The sequence below is a fragment of the Balaenoptera borealis genome (assembly GCF_965194805.1).
Source record: "Balaenoptera borealis genome assembly, chromosome: 6".
Lineage (NCBI taxonomy): Eukaryota > Metazoa > Chordata > Mammalia > Artiodactyla > Balaenopteridae > Balaenoptera > Balaenoptera borealis.
In genome coordinates this window covers 69,983,113-69,999,851 of record NC_138863.1, presented here as the reverse complement: position 1 = coordinate 69,999,851, position 16,739 = coordinate 69,983,113, and the positions used below count along the sequence as shown (strand labels likewise).

Below are 16,739 nucleotides of genomic sequence, written 5' to 3'. Positions count from 1 at the left end.
GGCAACTGTCCGTGTCCTTCAAGCACACATTTCCTCGGTGGCCTGTCTTCCCCCAAGGTGTTTCCACTACTACTGTCAAATATTGACAATATTTCTATTGTCAAATGATTCATTCAGGGTCGATGAGTTTCCTTATCCTACTGGTTCTTAAAAGGCCACATTGTTTCAGAAGAAGACAGAGATTCATTTTTAAGTGATGGATGATTCTGATACTTCTACTAAACTCACTGATATGGGAAAGAAATGATTGGCTTCAGATTAAACTATTAATTTCTTGAGAATTAATTTACTGAAAATACCAACTAAAAAGTTGGTTTACTTTATGTATCTAGGCAGACCCCTACAAAATACTTACTATATGCCAGACACTATGAGCTCTATGAATAACAACTAATTTCAACCTCCAAATAATGCTATGGGATAGGAACTATTATTATTCCCCATTTCACATATAAGAAAACCGAAGCAGAAAGAATGTATGAACACTCACCAAAGTTACACAGCTAGTACGTTGCTGAGCTGGGATTGAAACCACGTAGTCTAGCGCTAGTATCTGTGCCCTTACCTGTTACAATCCACTGCCTTTAAAATAAGTTATAATGAACATATTATATTTAAAAGAACTGGCACGTGAGCGATCTTGTATTTCATTTGAAAGGGAGGCCTTTGCAATATTGCAAAGTATTGCTTTAATCTTCTAAAGAAAATGAGAGAGCAGTATTGTCTCCTGTCGGTGTATAAAAGTACTTGCATGTAGTAAAGCATCATCTCTTACAGCTGGAAATTTAGCGAAGTGTCAGTGTGATACAAGCAAATTTTATGACCTACCTAAAATTTTCTATTATGTCCATGAATATCTGAAAGGATGTTTCAATAACAAACTGAATCATGAGTGAATGAATAGTAGCTTTTTAGCAAATAAATAACATTTATATCCTTTTAAATGATTTGTTAAGACATTTATTTCAAAAATTCACCCTCTTTAACAATGAGAAAAATTCCTACCCCCAATAAATCATGGCTAGCAAAGATGCTCCTGCCTTTGCTTGTCAATGACCAGTAATTATGAAAGTAGGAACATGAGTTGTCAAACTACTGCAGCATGACCTCGGCTTGATTACGCCTCCCTCTTATGAATGTGATATGGACTCTGTATAACCACAGAGCAAAGGCTGTACCGCTGCACCAACGAATATTTGTTAAATCATGTATTGTCAAAGCCATTTTTAAAGTGAGTACAGTAAGTAATGGGGTATTAATTAGAGGCCAATAGAATGAAATCATACTGCTCTAGCTTGCCAACGACATACCTGTGTGTCAAAAAGAAGTGTCTGTGACCAGCATGTTAGTATTGCATGCCAATAATCTGAGCAGGTGGTCAGTAGAGACCTTTGCTAGGAGCCAGATCTTTTTCCCCATGAATAGCTTGGTAAGGTCCAGGCACTCATTTCTCCCTGAATTAGAAATTATTTCACTTCAGATTGCTACGGTACCTGTTCATAAAGCCAAGGAAGTGTTTTTAGCAGTTCTTTCACAAGCAGAGAATGGCTTACTGTGTTCAGAATTTTTTAATCTGTTTTATTAGATAAACTCAAAATATCTACTTTACTGGATACATTTAAAATATCTGTTAGGTGCCTTCTTTCTTCTTTACAAACAGGATAATTGAAAATGTTGTTTTGGTGGAATCTTCTCAGAAGACCACATAATCACCATTTAAATTAGCCCTACTTCATTTCACATTTGCTTATTTTACTGTTGTTTCCCAGAACTGTATTTTTTTTTTTACAATTAGAACATCTGAATTTTAATTACATTACCATCAAGAAGCTCATTAAAGTCACTTAATTGGCAACATTTCAAAAAAAACCTTAGCTGGGTTTAATATATTTTAAAGAGTTACTGTCAAAGTATAATTTCACCATTACAAACAGCTTGGCAACAACATTTGCATAAAGATCTGTCAGTTTCTGAAAAATGCTCAAATGTTGGGAAAATCAGATTCGTTAAGTTGCCTTTACTGAAACAGTCTAGAAATGGGGAACTTGTCACATACATTCATCTTTGTAACCCCTGCAGTACCCAGAATACTGCCATGCACAGTATAGGTTCTCAAAAAATGTTTCTTGAAGGAAATAAATCATACATACTCCAAATTATACTTTGGAGAAGATTTTTTTAAAATTTAAACCTCAATCAAAATTCCCTCATTTGTGTTAAATTTAACAAGATACCCATTTTTTTGCTGCTTTTTTCTCATTCACTCTGACAAATATTTGATGATCATTTAGAATTTTGAAACCTTTAAAAATAGCTCTACCGCGATGAAGAGTGGCCCCCACTTGCCACAACTAGAGAAAGCCCTCGCACGGAAACGAAGACCCAACACAGCTATAAATAAATAAATAAAAATAAAAATAAAAATAAAATAAAAATAGCTCTAAGGCCAGCATTGCAGGGTTGAAATTTGAGGTTATTTTGAAATGGCATCATTTTTTATGGTTTTCCTCTTACACCTACTAGAATCTCACCCCCGGAGTACTGATGTCATTTGAACTTGCATTGTAGTTACTCACATTCATATCTCATCTTTACAAGCCTTAAGCTCTGCCCACAGATATGCATACTGTTTAACATACATGTCTTCTGTGGGGGAGGGTCACCTATAGTACCTGAGTCAGTGGCTTGCAATTGCATTTGTTGAATGAATGCATGAAAATCCCTAGTTTGCGATATGTGAAGGATGATTCTACCCTGCAGCATGAATTAGGACGTTGGGACAACCTCCTCCCCAAATCACATATGAAAGAATAAAATGTGGCAAAGGATAGTTATTATTATAATTCACTTCCTACAAATGGAAAAGGTAAGACGTTTAATCATCCCTTTTAGTTTCGTATTTTCTACTAAAATCTTTGTACTTTATGTACCTCTTACTTTCCAAGACAAAAGAAAAATCTAGTAAAGCTGTACAAAATGTGAACGTTAAAAAAAAAATTAAAAAACAACCCTGCCACTCTAGTTGCTGCCTTGCTCTGCACTATATCCTCAAAGCCTTGTCAGGTACACAGACAGCCTCAATAAATGGTTGTTGAACGGATGAATAAGTACATAAACACACACTGATAGTCCTGAGGAGCGCCTGAGGGGTCAGGCGAGGCTGCATCAACGGTGATGTAGAAAACCCGAGTCTTCCATGAGGACAGAGTCGTTCAATCATTCACTGGTTGGCGAGCTTCTACCATATGCTATGTTCCAAGATATGGTCTGTGAAGATTCCTCTAGGATAGCACCAACGAATAGCACTTTCTGTGATGATGAAAATGTTCTACATAGAATATCTACAATGTTATTTTACAGACCATGGAGAATCCCTGGAAGTTTCTACTTGGGAAAATGACGCAGTTATATCTGTCTTGTAGGAGTTGCCTCTGCGGCAGTGGGAACCTAGGCCTGAGGCTGGAGACCACTTCTTGCACATTGATATTAAACACCAGATTTGCATATTCCACAACGGCAGAAGATAAGTCGGGGTAACAAGACTTCCTTATTATACAAATAATAATTACAAAATTGCCCTGCTGTCTGCCTTAACAGAGTGTTAGAAAAGGACTGTTGGCTCGTCTCCCCTTCCTAGCTGGAGAGAGCGAATGGGGAGAAAATTATGCAGAAATCTCCTGGGCTTGCTTCACAGGCCGCTCCACGTGGAACAGAAAAGGAGAGTAGTGCTTCCCTCTGACCCTGAGGGCATCAGCAGTTGTATAGATGTGCAGAGGAGGGGCTGTGGCCAGTCCTGAATCTGTGAGGGTGTTGCCCGTGCTCCCTGACCTCCACCAAGTACCCTTCCTGACAGGTGAGGTGGGTGGGACTCTGTGGCCTGAATGGGAGCATGATTTCAAAAAGTCATAGGAGACAGAGTGCTGGACTGAGAAAGGTCTGAAAACTCTAGAAGAGTCTGTGGTGTATGGCCTTTGAGGTCCCTGCCTGCTGTAAGTTTCCATGCCTGGACTGGTTCTTCTAGTTACACAGCATGACGGAAGGTGTGAGGGTCTTCTACCTGACACTGGGAAGAATCAAACCAAGGATGGGGAAAAATCATCCAGGGCAATTGAATGCTGGGAACCATGTCAATGGAAAGTTCCCTCGGCAGTGGCTTCAAGATACTTTCAGCATTCATTTAAGACATCTTCTGGTGACCTGGTGTGGATCTTTTTAATTCTGTGGCCATCACAGAGATGGCGTACTGCCTGTGTTTCTAATTGATGGGGACAGTTATTGACAGAGCATTGCCTTTGGGATTGCTGGCATTATGGCTCTTTCTTTTTTTTTTTCTTTTCCAAAATAAACCCTATAACATAGAACTAAAACCCCAGAATAATCTCACAGATGTAACATTTTCCTTCTCCAGCTGTTGATGTCCATTTTTATCTAATTTTTTGTTTTATTTAGTTTGGTGTGGCTTAGCAATCAGAAAACAGTTAACCATTACTCATTCTAAAAAGGGATCCAAAATAGGAACATTTCCAAATTTGAAGCATTTCTTAAAAGGAGCCTGGATCCAAAATTCTGACTTTATCTTTATCAAATGCTTTTGGCAATGTTGAAGAAATCTTCTGGGAGAAATTTAATAAACATTTCTTGGAGGGACAGCACAGAGTGCAAACGTCAGGGTGCCTCTACACAGTGCATTGCCAACCTGATTTCTGAACAATGCTTTTGCACACTCTGAGCTGTGGTTTCCAGCATTTGGAGTTCTAATTACAAAAACCCAAAACTGCTTCTAGATTCTTCTCCTCCATGACCACCCTAATATTATTCAAGCACTTGCCTAACATAAGCATTTCTTTCTCTGATAGAAACTGGAACCTGAAATTAATGCACACAGAGAAATTCATAGCATTTTAACTTCTGACTTTATTCTTTTTCCCTCAAACGAACAGGTGATAAAACACTGCCTGTGTCCAAAGCAAAAGGTATGGCCTCCTTTTCTCTTCTTTCACAGAGTGCCAGAAAATGTAAACAATATTTAGGTTGAACTTCTGAGTCCTCTGAATTTTCTGTCAGCCTTCAGAACAACATTCGTTTGTTTGTTTATACCAACATTTAACAGCATAAAGAGTAAAACAAGCAAACAGTCTGAGGCATTTATAGGAAGTGTTCAGATTGTGATACAATCTTGTATCTGCATCATTTTTACTCTGACGAAGAAAAACATTGCTTTAGGAAGTGGGTCATGTGGGTGTATAAGTGCTTCGTAGACAGGCCGGATATGCCATGGTTCTGGTCTGAGTACCACTGAAACACAAAGGGAAGAAACCTATTTTATTCCTGCAGACACACAATGCAACCAGCTTTGGCTTTTTGTGCTCTGAGGACCTGATAATTTTTCTAATATTATGGCTGGAATTCTACCTAAGAACACTTGCATAAATAAAATAGGTTACAGATAAACATTTAGAACAGGAAGATCTAAAGCCTTTTCATTAACCTTCACTACTGTTTCATATTTTTCAAACTTCTATTTGAGATCTCAGTGGCTGAACTTCCACAGCGGCCAGCATCCTGGGTTCCAGAGCTGGGGTGTTAGGTCAGTTACTTTGCTTCTCTGGAGCTTGGTTTTCTCATTTGAAAAATGAGGGGGTTGGATTTGATTTTCTCTAAGGTTCCTTCTAGCTCAAAAATTCCATGAATCTAATTCCTATCTGTGGCAGAAAATTCACAATATATATAACTGTAAACACCCTCCATAGGAGTTAAAAATAGTATCATTAAAAAAAAAAAAACAGGGAGATGGTATTACAAATTTAAACTTTATTGCTGGACAGTTGCCAGTAAGATTATTGTTTTCACTGAATAAAGGTGGCTAGTGGTTATTGATGTAATGCTATATACTTATGAGTTGAATTTACTTTGGGAGTCACAATTTCAAAAATGGGTGAAAGGGGTAAAAAAAAGATCAGAAAAATCTCGCCTCACCCTCTTTAAATTATTTTAAGAAACCAAATTTCCAAAAGATGGAGGTTTCCTTTTCTAGGTGCTTGGGCAACATAAGTAAGTGAGGGAGAATTTATGTTCCCTGAAGAGGGGGAACAGTAACCACCAGGAACTGTCTCCCTTGCTTTGGCTTTTGCCTTATTTTTCCTCTCTGTTTCCATTTCCCATTCTTCATGCATCTGGATCTCACAGCTAGCTCATTTATTCATTTACTCAGTAAAAATATGACCTTCTGTGATGGGCCGGTCACACGCCAGGCACTGAGAACACAGAGATGGAAGGATTCTCTAAATGTGGAGCCGCGTGATTTCAGGGAGCCTCTGAGGTCTCATAACATTCTGTGATTGCTTCTTACTAAATAAACAGAATCTTCTAGCTTCTTTGAGCCTCTCAGATTTTACAGGGACTCTACGCACATAGCTACACAATACGTAGGACCACAGAACTATTGGATGTTTGAGCTAGAAGATCCTCTAATCTTGTGGATGCCTTTATTTTATATATGACTCAACTGGGATCAGCAGAGGTGACATGGTTTGCCTAGTGTCCTTCAGGGAGTTCATGAAAAATCCAAGAGTTATTTGCTAATGTCCTGTCTACTCTACCTGACAGCCTCCTTTTCAGGTTTTAGTGTTTAAAAAAAAAAAAAAAGAAGAAGAGTCCTCCTTTTGGCTTAGGGGTCTAAGGCCATGAACATGAGTAAAACAAAATTATGTACCATTGCCTGGAAATCCACTTGTGCATTAACCAGAGCTTTAGCAATCTGTGCTGAGTTTTGAAAGTGCACATTATCTGCAACAAAGAGAGAGAGTTAAAGTGCTGTTAAATACCAGAAAGCACAGAGTGACAATGTACCGCCTGGAAATGAGCACCAACAATTATCTAGTCATGCAGTTGACATTGTCAGCAGTGAGTAATCACACTCGCTTATGGAAATGTCCCTGACTCTTAGGTATTGACCCTGAGCACAGGCATAGGAGGATGCTTAATGTTTCTTAAACAAAGTGATGCTGGCTCAGTATTTTTATGTGTAAGAGTCTTGCTTAAACCTCACCATCTGCTGTTCCGTGGATGAGAAGATAGTCTACATTTCTGAAATATTCTGCTCTTGCCATCACAGTTGAATTCTGGAAAAGGGGAAAAATTAACATTTTAGCTGCTGCAAGTTCTAATAGAAGACTAGCTAAATCATTGTGCAATGGACTTAGCACCAATACTGAAATTATGTATTGCTTTGGTTGATAAATATTTAAGAGTCAGAGCAACACATTTTCATCGTCATTTGCATTACTTCCATCTGATTCTTAGTTTGAAAAACTGAAAGTTTATGTGTCATATGTTACATATGAGTGAGACCTTAGGCATAAATGATGCCCGCTCAAGCTGTGTAGGAGTAGGGGGTGGGGAGGAGGATGAGGAAAAGGGAAGTTAGGGAAGGAGGATGGGGAAAGAAAAAATAGAATCCAAAAGGAGTCAATTCCTTTTTAGTGAGGTGTTTTGCAGCTGACAAAAGATCATCATACTTGCTTTGGGGACCCAGCAAAACTGTAAACTCTGAATGACTGCTTTACAATTATTTAGCACGTTTGAAATAAATTAATGACCTAAATCAAACAGAAAATGCTTACTTTATAATGCTCGAGATTATCATCCTTTGTTGGGAGGCCCATGAATCGCTCTGTGTAGATAGATGCTGTAAAATATATGAGCATATGAGTATGTTGTTTGCATGTGATATGTGTCATTTCATTAACCAATGAGACCCCCCCCACTCCGAGTTTGATAACTGCTCCTCAATTTCCCAGGTGGAGCTGCCGAGGAAGGTTCTTGCTTTCCTTTACTGTAACGCTCCACCCAAGTCATTCGCTCTGCAAGTTGCCTCAGTAGGGCTGGAGAAGCAATGCAGGAGAAGACTGTGGAAACAGGAGCAGCTAACAATAGAAAGGGCTGCTCTTAAGCTTTTTCACTTCTACCCAAAGTTCTTCAGTTGGGAGAATGTTGAGCTAGGAATGACCTCATTATATTTTAAAAGAAATCACAAATGCAGCCACCTCTAGTACCTTTATGGGTGTCTTAATTAATTTGGGATGGAACTATGTCCCCCAAGTCCTCCTCGAAAACACACACACACACACACACACACACACACACGTTTTTCTCTGAATGGAGATTCCCTACAAGTCACAATTGTCTCATTTCCACCACAACACAGGGAAGAGGATCTGATGAAAGCTAATTTTTGTGCATTTATTAGAGTTATTTCCAAATAATCATCCTGCATTGATGTTCATCATAAAAATAGGCACACATGGAAGGTGGACTTCTTGAACAAATTTTTCTTTCTTTGATTTCTAGAGCAATGTAACAGGCAGCTGCAAACTGTGGCGTGGCGGTGATTTGCTTGGTCCCGTCCTGACTTTCCCTAAGATGTGCTTAAAAGCTAGTTCAGCTGCACCTGTGTGTCTGTGAAAACATAGAGTTAACTCTGATTTTCAAGATTTGGTTCATCAGGGGGCACACGGTTTCTGGAAGAGAATAACTTACATTGGGTTTTGGAAGAGTCCTTCCTCGTCTTAAAATTGCTGTGATTATTGCAACATGATTATAATGAATCATATAAACAACCTCATTTATAGATTATATTTTTCCCAGTGATGCTGGGGTGAATTTTACTGCATAATTTGTTTTCCTAGCAACCTTAAATGTAGAGTAATTATGTGTTAAATGTTTTCGCAGCAACATTTATGAAATGTTTCCATACCGTAATATTCCCAGCTGGAGACTGGAGCCACCGCTATTCCACATTTGAAAAGACCACTTCCTGAAGCAAGGGCCAGCGATGAAACATAACCTCCGTAGGACTATAGAGACATTGTTACAAGTCAGTCCCAGATTGACTCTCATAAACTCTCTAAGGTATTTGTAGAGCAATTCTACTCACAATAAGTGCTGATGGGAGCTGGGGAATATGGATAGGGTAGATTAAATGTCTATCTTGCACTCTTGGTAGCGAACTCCACCAGACATGACAACAATGTCAGCTTAGTCAGTTACAAATACTTGGTGTGCTGATCCGAACATGGTGTGGGCAGTTTAAGAGATACTATAACTGCAATTTTTCTGCAAAATTCTTTTTTCCCCCCTCTATGTTTTTCCAACCAGGACCTTGCTATGGCAAAACAGGATTTTTACTTTAAAAAAATGCACAAAAAAGAAGATCGTTCCCCAAAAGTAAAAGTAAGATACTTCCCACAACGTGCAAAAAACTCCTGTGAGGCAGCACTTATGTCTGTATATTTACTCACTTATTTTCATAACAGAACAGCAAGGGAAGGACACAAGAACCTTTTGAGTAGTTTAAGACACGGCCAGAGTTTGTGTATAAGGTAGTGTTCCGTATTCTGTTTTGAGGATTTCTGGCATAGCAGCTCAAAGGAGGAAAAGCCACTGGTGTCTTTAAAAATCTTACATGCCCCCCCTCCCCAACTTAATGGAAAAATAAAGTAATACAAAAGGGGATACAAATTGCAGAGTCTGGAGTAGGTTTAGCACTCATCAGTTTTCTTCCCCAGGGAATTGGTAGGTGATTCAGAAATGTGACCCTCATAACAGAAGGAGATGTGTGCCTGTGGCACTTGGAAATTTGAACCTTTTCCTAAAAATGAAGAAATGAACAGAGCGTCACAGTAAAGCTCATCTCTCCCTGGAAGGCAAATTTGGTCTGTATTAACCTGCTGGGAGAGAGATGCTTCCTCTAGGAACATGGATTAAGCAGTGTTCTGGGACATGGACCCTCCTCCCCCCTCCCCGCCACCCCAAGTGTGCGTGCTAGATTAGGAAGTGACTCTCGGTGCTTATTCTTGCCCCAACACAGGAACGTCCTTACAAATCAAAAGAGGACAGTGTGACTCTCTAAGGGTGTGCCTTGCTTTTAGGACTTTATTGCCACAAACTTCTGGGAATCATTTGCCCTCCGGTCAGGAGAGATCGTGTCATCCTTTGTTACAAAAAAGTCAGTCTTGAGAGAGGGTGAAAGAGAGAGTGGGAGTGAGAGCTCGGCAGAGCAAGGGAGAGACAGGAGACAGAGGTGGTGACATCAGGCAGCAGGTCAGTGGCCTGGGTCTAGTCTTAATCCGTGAAATACATGGCCTGAGGGAATAAGCTAAACCATCTTGCTGAATTCAATTGTTAGAGAAAGAATGCTAACTAACTAGTTTACATACAGTCTTATGTTTCCAACTCTGGGGAATCTTATTGAGGACCCTTGGCTACAAAACACAGACTAAAAGTGGCAGCTCCAATTATACCATGGCCTCCTTTCATTATACTTGGAGGAGAACTAAAATGTGTTTTAATAGAGGAAAAATATATTTTAAAATAGAAGGAGCATGTGGGTTTAAAAATCATTTTGATAAGTGCAAATTCTCTATCAGGATCAAACTTTCACTTAAAACATAAAAATAATCTGTTTTGATTAGCAGGTTAGCAACAACTATTACTGAAACAAAAGATTTCTTCTTCCTTCTTAATTTTTGATTTAAATGAAAGTAGAGTAAGCTTGAGTCCTTTAGAAATATGATTCCTGTTTATGGTTTTATTGGAAAAGTGTGATCACTGCAAATTATAATACTGGGTTCTGCTTCTCCTCTCCTATGCCCCAGAACAGAAAATAGCATGGAGTGACATTCGAAATCAAAGCATTTGCATATAGTAAAAAGGGTTTTGAACATTTCCGTCCAAAATCTTAGGAATTATAAAAATATTAATTTGTATCTATTCAGTGATTAGATAACAGGGCAGTATGTAAATAAAATTGTCATGCTTTCAGCATGAATACAAATTGCCTCTAGGAATTTGTAAAAGCAAACTAGTGTAGCAGCAGCACAATAAAAGGTGTACTTGAAATTCTCAGGCAGCTTAGAAAAGCTGTTTCTATTGTAGAAATAAAGAGAAAAAAAACCACCCGAGCTGACTTTTTTCTGCTCTCCCATGGGTGGGGCTCCAAGGCAGAGTGGGTGGCTGCAGAAAGAAAAGAACCCACGGAGCAGATTGGCCATGAGAATTCTAAAATTTTGTCCTTTGCACTTAGATGCCTTGCCATTTTGTTTAAATGAAGGATATCTTTAAAAACATTCTTAGAAGGGCACAGAATTTTGAGGGATTTATGGAATAGTACTCTGATGGGAGCTATAATGCAGATTGGAACATTTCACCTACAGACAATAATAATAACTAACTAATGTTTGTATGGCCAAGGTCATTGCAACAGTCTTTGTGGTCCCACAGGCTCTGTGTCCTTTCTCTCCCCCCTCCCACCTCCCCTTGCTCACTGGCTCTCTTGACGTTCTTTGAACTCTCCAAGCATGATCTAGCCCCAGGACTTCTGCAAATGCTGCCACCCTCTGCCTGGAATTCTCTATCCCCAGAAATTGGCATGGCTCACTCCCTCTCATTTGAAGTCTTAACTCAAAAAAAAAAAAAGAAGCCTCACCTGTCCTTCTAATCTAAAATTGCTCCAATCCTGTATCATGCTCCTTGCTCATTTCTTTTTTTTTTTTTTTTAATTTTTATTTATTTATTTATGGCTGTGTTAGGTCTCCGTTTCTGTGCGAGGGCTTTCTCTAGTTGCAGCAAGTGGGGGCCACTCTTCATAATGGTGCGCGGGCCTCTCAATATTGCGGCCTCTCCTGTTGCGGAGCACAGGCTCCAGACCCGCAGGCTCAGTAATTGTGGCTCACGGGCCTAGCTGCTCCGCGGCATGTGGGATCTTCCCAGACCAGGGCTTGAACCCGTGTCCCCTGCATTGGCAGGCAGATTCTCAACCACTGCGCCACCAGGGAAGCCCTCCTTGCTCCCTTCTTGCTTGGTTTTGCTTTTCTCCATTGCACTGATCATCGTTTAACATCCTATATATGTTATTTATTTATCTTTCTTATTGCCTTTCTCCCCAGCCATTCCCAACTCGATAAAGGTAGAGATTTTTGTCTGTCTGGTTAATGAATGTCTCCCTAGCACTGACAATACAATGTGAAACACAGTGGGAATAGAATAAATATTTGTTTAATATATGACTTTCCTATTAACTCATCTAACTCTCACACTGACTTGATGAGGAAATTATTGTTGCATTTCGTGATGAGGAAACTGAGGCTCAGGATAAATTTAGAGTAAGCGGTGGAGCTGGGACTCAACTGCAGGATGCCTGCCGACAAGCCACTTCCTCTATATCCTTACATTAGGGCAACCTCTTTGGGAAGTTTTAAGTTCAGAGTCTAATGTAGTTTCATTAGAGGTGCATTTGTCCTACTTTTACATCGTTGATCACACATAGCAATTCAAATTGCTTATAATTAGTCACTGGAAGAGAAGGGAGCTAAGATTAAATCACGAACTAATGCTTATTCAACACCACCTGGCTAGGTCTATATTAACAAAGCAAAGCCCATAAATGAGGTTGTTATTCTAATAATTTAGGCAAAACCCCTGCTGCTCTTCAATTGTCAGAATAATTGTTTCAATTTTTCTTCATATAAATTAAGGTTGTTTAACCTCAGCACTATTGACTTTTTGGGCTGGATAATTCTTTTTTGTTGGGTGCTGTCCTGTGCATTGTGGGATATTTAACAGCATCTCTGGCCTCTACCCACTAGACGCTAGTAGCGTTCCCCTAGTTCTGACAACCAGCGACGTCTCCAGACATTGCCAAATGTCCCCTAAGGGGCAAAATTGCCCAGGTCAGAACCCCTGTCATAACAGACACTTCCTAGGCATGGTGTTGTGTGCATAGTGGACGTCTAAGAGGAAGCTAAAAAACAGGCTACTGGACTTTAATTTGTGTGCCAGAAAAATGAAAGTGTAAGATAAAAAGATAAAAATGCCTTCTCTCGTCTTCTTAATCTGGATAATGGAGGGAAATGTAAGATTTGCAACTCATTGACCGATTGACCAAAGAAAAAAAATTGCGTGGCTAGCTTTAGAGTATTTCTCAGACCACTAAGGTATCTAATACTTCATAGAAACAGGTACTTATGGAACACAGTGATAGCTAAACAAACCCACATGGTCATTCTCAACGTCTTTCTCTTTCCCTTCTCCAATTTCCCATAGGTCTCTGCTTATTACACTATAAAAGAGCACTCAGAGCTATGACCTATTCCTGCCCCCTTCTTCACTCCCTAAATTCAGGCCCCTGGTATTTGTTGCCATTATCACTGCTCTCTTAGCCCTTTGGACCACTCTCTCCCCCAACATCAGGCTACTCTTCATTCTGCAGCCAAGAGTATCTTTCTAAGGCTCCAATTCCACTCCCTATTGACTTCAAGACCACCACTAAAAGAGGTACCCATGGAATCAAATACTTTTTGGTAATACTGTACTAAACAAAGTTTAACAGGATTCTTTACTATAGGGGCTATATACACTATTATATAGACTTCATAGTTTACCAAATTATTAGACCAGAGAACATTTCCCCCAAATTTCCTGATACTAACATGACACATTTGGGGGAACATTGACTTACAGGATTAAATTCAGTATAAACAGCATCATAGATATGTGAGATGGCCAATATTGTGCTAAACATTTGAGAAACAAAGTTGAAGAAAGACAAAGTCCATTCCTTGATTCTTGTGAGAGCAAACAATGCACAAACAAGATAAAGCATGGCAGTTCCTATAAAAGTAGTATAAAGAGCTATTGGAGCACAAAAAGTCATATCTGAGTTGGGTCTTAAAGAACAAGTAGGAATTTTGTGTTTTGGAGAGAGGAAGACATGGGGAATGGGAGAAGAGGACGGGCATTGCAGGTGTAGGAAACAGGACTGATCAACACATGGGAAAAAGGAAGCACAGACATAAGACAAATTATTCATAAAGTGTGGGGAGAAGTGGAAGGAGAGAGACTGGAAAAGTAGGTTGCAACCAGATTGCCAAGGGCCTTGCTTGCAAGGAAATGTGTTTGGGCACTAGGCTGAGGTCAACATGTAGCCCTAGAAAATATGTAAGCAAAAAGGCAACATGGTAAGAATTGTGTTTTGGAACAACAACTTCATTAGCAACATTGGAGTTTGTGAGACCAAAGCAAGGAGGCTAGTTAAGAAGCAACTGGAATAGTTAAACCTGTACCACCCAACCTATGGTCCACGTAAGTGGACCCTCAGACTCCACCCTGGAGTACTGGTCGGGGGGGGGGTTGTTACCTGGAAACTGTTTTAACACGTTCTCCAGGTGATGCTTATGCAAGCTAAAGTTTGAGAAGCTCTGATTTAGGTTACATATAAAGAAACTTGAACTAAAGCAATGTCAGTGGGGATGATGAGAACAGACTCAAATGTTTGAAGGCAGAATTGATAGAATTTACTAATCAACAGAGTATTGGAGTCAGGGAGCAGGGGAAGCTGAAAATAGCTCTGAACTTACTAATTTGGGTGACTAGGTGTGTGGTGAGGTCCTTATTGAAGATGAAGGCTTGTTTTAAAGTAGACTATAATACGTTTAACTTGGGCATGTTAAGCTTGAGGCCTCTGTAAGATATTTGGGAAATAGGATCAGTAGCCATTTGAAACGTGGAGCTCAGAAGAGAGGGAGGGGGCTGGTGGCAGGCATCATCATCTTTGAAACCACGTGGGTTTCCCCAAGAAAGTGAAGAACAACAAGTATCAAGACCAGACCCAGAAAAACACTGACATTTAAGGAATGGACTGTAATGATCACAGAAACATAGAAAAATAAGAAGAGAAACATGTCACAGAGACATGGATAAAGCTCACTCTCCTTCACATGATGAGTGGGTTTCTTAAATCATCCCACACACATGGTTCTCTACCAAACCACTTATACCTAGAATGTTCTAGAAGTGAAGTTAAAAGGTGGCTTTCGGTTATTTCAAAGCCTGAAGTAAAAGCAAAGTGAAACTCTAAGAGAAATGTTAATATTATATGTAAGCGTTCAGTTCGAAATGTGAATCTTTCAAGGGTTTACTTTAGGAAATTTCATAAAAATGGATGGTAAGAAAGGTCTTATCTGAAATATTTCACTATAAAAAGATTTCATTTTATTTCCACCCATTTGAATTCCATTCTGTTTAGATACTTAACATTTGATAGTTTTAAGAAGGACCAAATGGCTTGAAGTAACAACTTTCCACAAATTCATAACAGTTCTTCATCTGGTCACTGAGCTGAGAGATGAGTGGAATCCTGCAGATTCCCTTCAATATTGGGTTTCATTCCCTCCATCTTGTGCAGGCCGCGCTCAGAGAAAACAGCCAAGAAAAACAACCCAAGCACAAATGGCTGCAAATTGACTTGCAAATGTACAAATTCAGACCAAAAAGTGAAACAGGAAATCTTCTTTGAAGGGTAATTATCATAATTTATAATGGGCAAATCTAAACTCTTTCCCATAATTCTCTAAACTTTCCAGTGACTTCATTGCCCGTGACTGATAAATGTTGCCACTTCCTTTTAATGTGTGTTTAAAAAACCTGTGCAGCTCTTCAAACGTGGGAAATTATCTCCATGATCTATAACTAGTAATAAATAATTATTTCTCTCCAATTAGCACAAATTAACATTAGGTCTGGTAAAAGAATTTGATTACAAGAAAAAAAAAAAAAAAGAATCAAAAGAGCCAAGATATAACTAGGATAGGCTAGGTCCTAGGAAATTTATATTGTGAAAGTTTCTATAATTTCAAACTTTATCTTAGCTTCTCATGAAAATGAAGTGATGACATATAAAAGAAAAGAAATATATTAACCCTAAAATAACAAAGGAAATTAAAGTTCTGATGAATATGGCTCAGTTCAGTATACTCTAATACCAGAAATTAAGTGAAAATGTGTCGATTACAAGTTAATTTGCTATACAGGTAGGAAACTAAATGATTGAAAAAAAGGAACAAACACTTAAAGCCACCACTTTGAAGCCCAGATTATCCAAATTGACTGTTTCCATTGACAGATTAAATTATGTTGCAACATTAACATTTCATGAGAAACCTTATAAGCGAACACTTTAGAGAATGATGATTGCTGAACCAAATAACAGGCATAAAACATATAAAACAACTCACCCAGCCCCATATGGCTATTCTTTTTTCATCAATGAAACCCATTTCTATGAATTTTCTAAAGTAAAAGAAACAAATTTTTAGAATTTTAAGTGCGTACACATGACATTTACTTCATTACACAAGCATAGTTAATCCAAAGATTTAATAGAAACGCTACATTTTCTTTGTTTAAACACTTGCATAATAAGGCTGCATTTACAAATAGTTAAAAGAATATTATCATGCTTACTGCAAGGGATAAAAGGATCCTTTAGACTCTCTGGTACATCTATTGAGTAATACTTTCAGGGCTGTAAGGCCTCCTACCCTAACTGTGCTGGTGAGTTCCTTGGGACTCAGGTTAAGAGACAGGCTCATATTCAGCAAATGAGAATAGACTGAAAGGGGAAAATGTTTTTTAATGCAGTGAACAAGCAAATGGTTAACTCAGGTTCTAACACTACAGCCACATGTTTTTGAGTTTACTATTAAATGCACTTAAGATATTTTAAAGAAAAAAAAAGAGACACTGGCTCATAGTAACAAATTTCCAAATCTCCAGCTTTGGGAAAAAGGGTTTCATTATTGCTGTTTTAAAATTTATTAATTTCTTATGATTCTGTTTGCTTAGATGTTAATGTAAAAGAATTTCAACCTAAAATGGGACTGAAGAATATAAATGAAAAATTG

General features: G+C 38.8%; 1 protein-coding gene across 5 annotated transcripts in view; it reads right to left on the bottom strand.

Annotated features, from left to right (window-relative positions):
* Positions 1-4,894: 4,894 nt before the first annotated feature.
* The window catches only part of FAP (fibroblast activation protein alpha), a 78,799-nt gene continuing 66,954 nt past the window's right edge, over positions 4,895-16,739 (bottom strand). For 3 of the 5 annotated variants that reach the window (XM_082395289.1, XM_082395288.1, XM_082395287.1), the window contains 6 exons: positions 16,071-16,125; positions 8,756-8,855; positions 7,623-7,687; positions 7,049-7,121; positions 6,713-6,786; positions 4,895-5,295 (listed from right to left, as the gene is read on the bottom strand). In XM_082395289.1, the coding sequence (XP_082251415.1) occupies positions 5,194-5,295; positions 6,713-6,786; positions 7,049-7,121; positions 7,623-7,687; positions 8,756-8,855; positions 16,071-16,125 (469 nt within the window). In that variant the 3' untranslated portion in view covers positions 4,895-5,193. Of the gene's footprint in view, positions 5,296-6,712; positions 6,787-7,048; positions 7,122-7,622; positions 7,688-8,755; positions 8,856-9,339; positions 9,423-16,070; positions 16,126-16,739 lie in introns of those variants that run through there. The other 2 variants (XR_014245549.1, XR_014245548.1) reach the window with 2 other exon arrangements.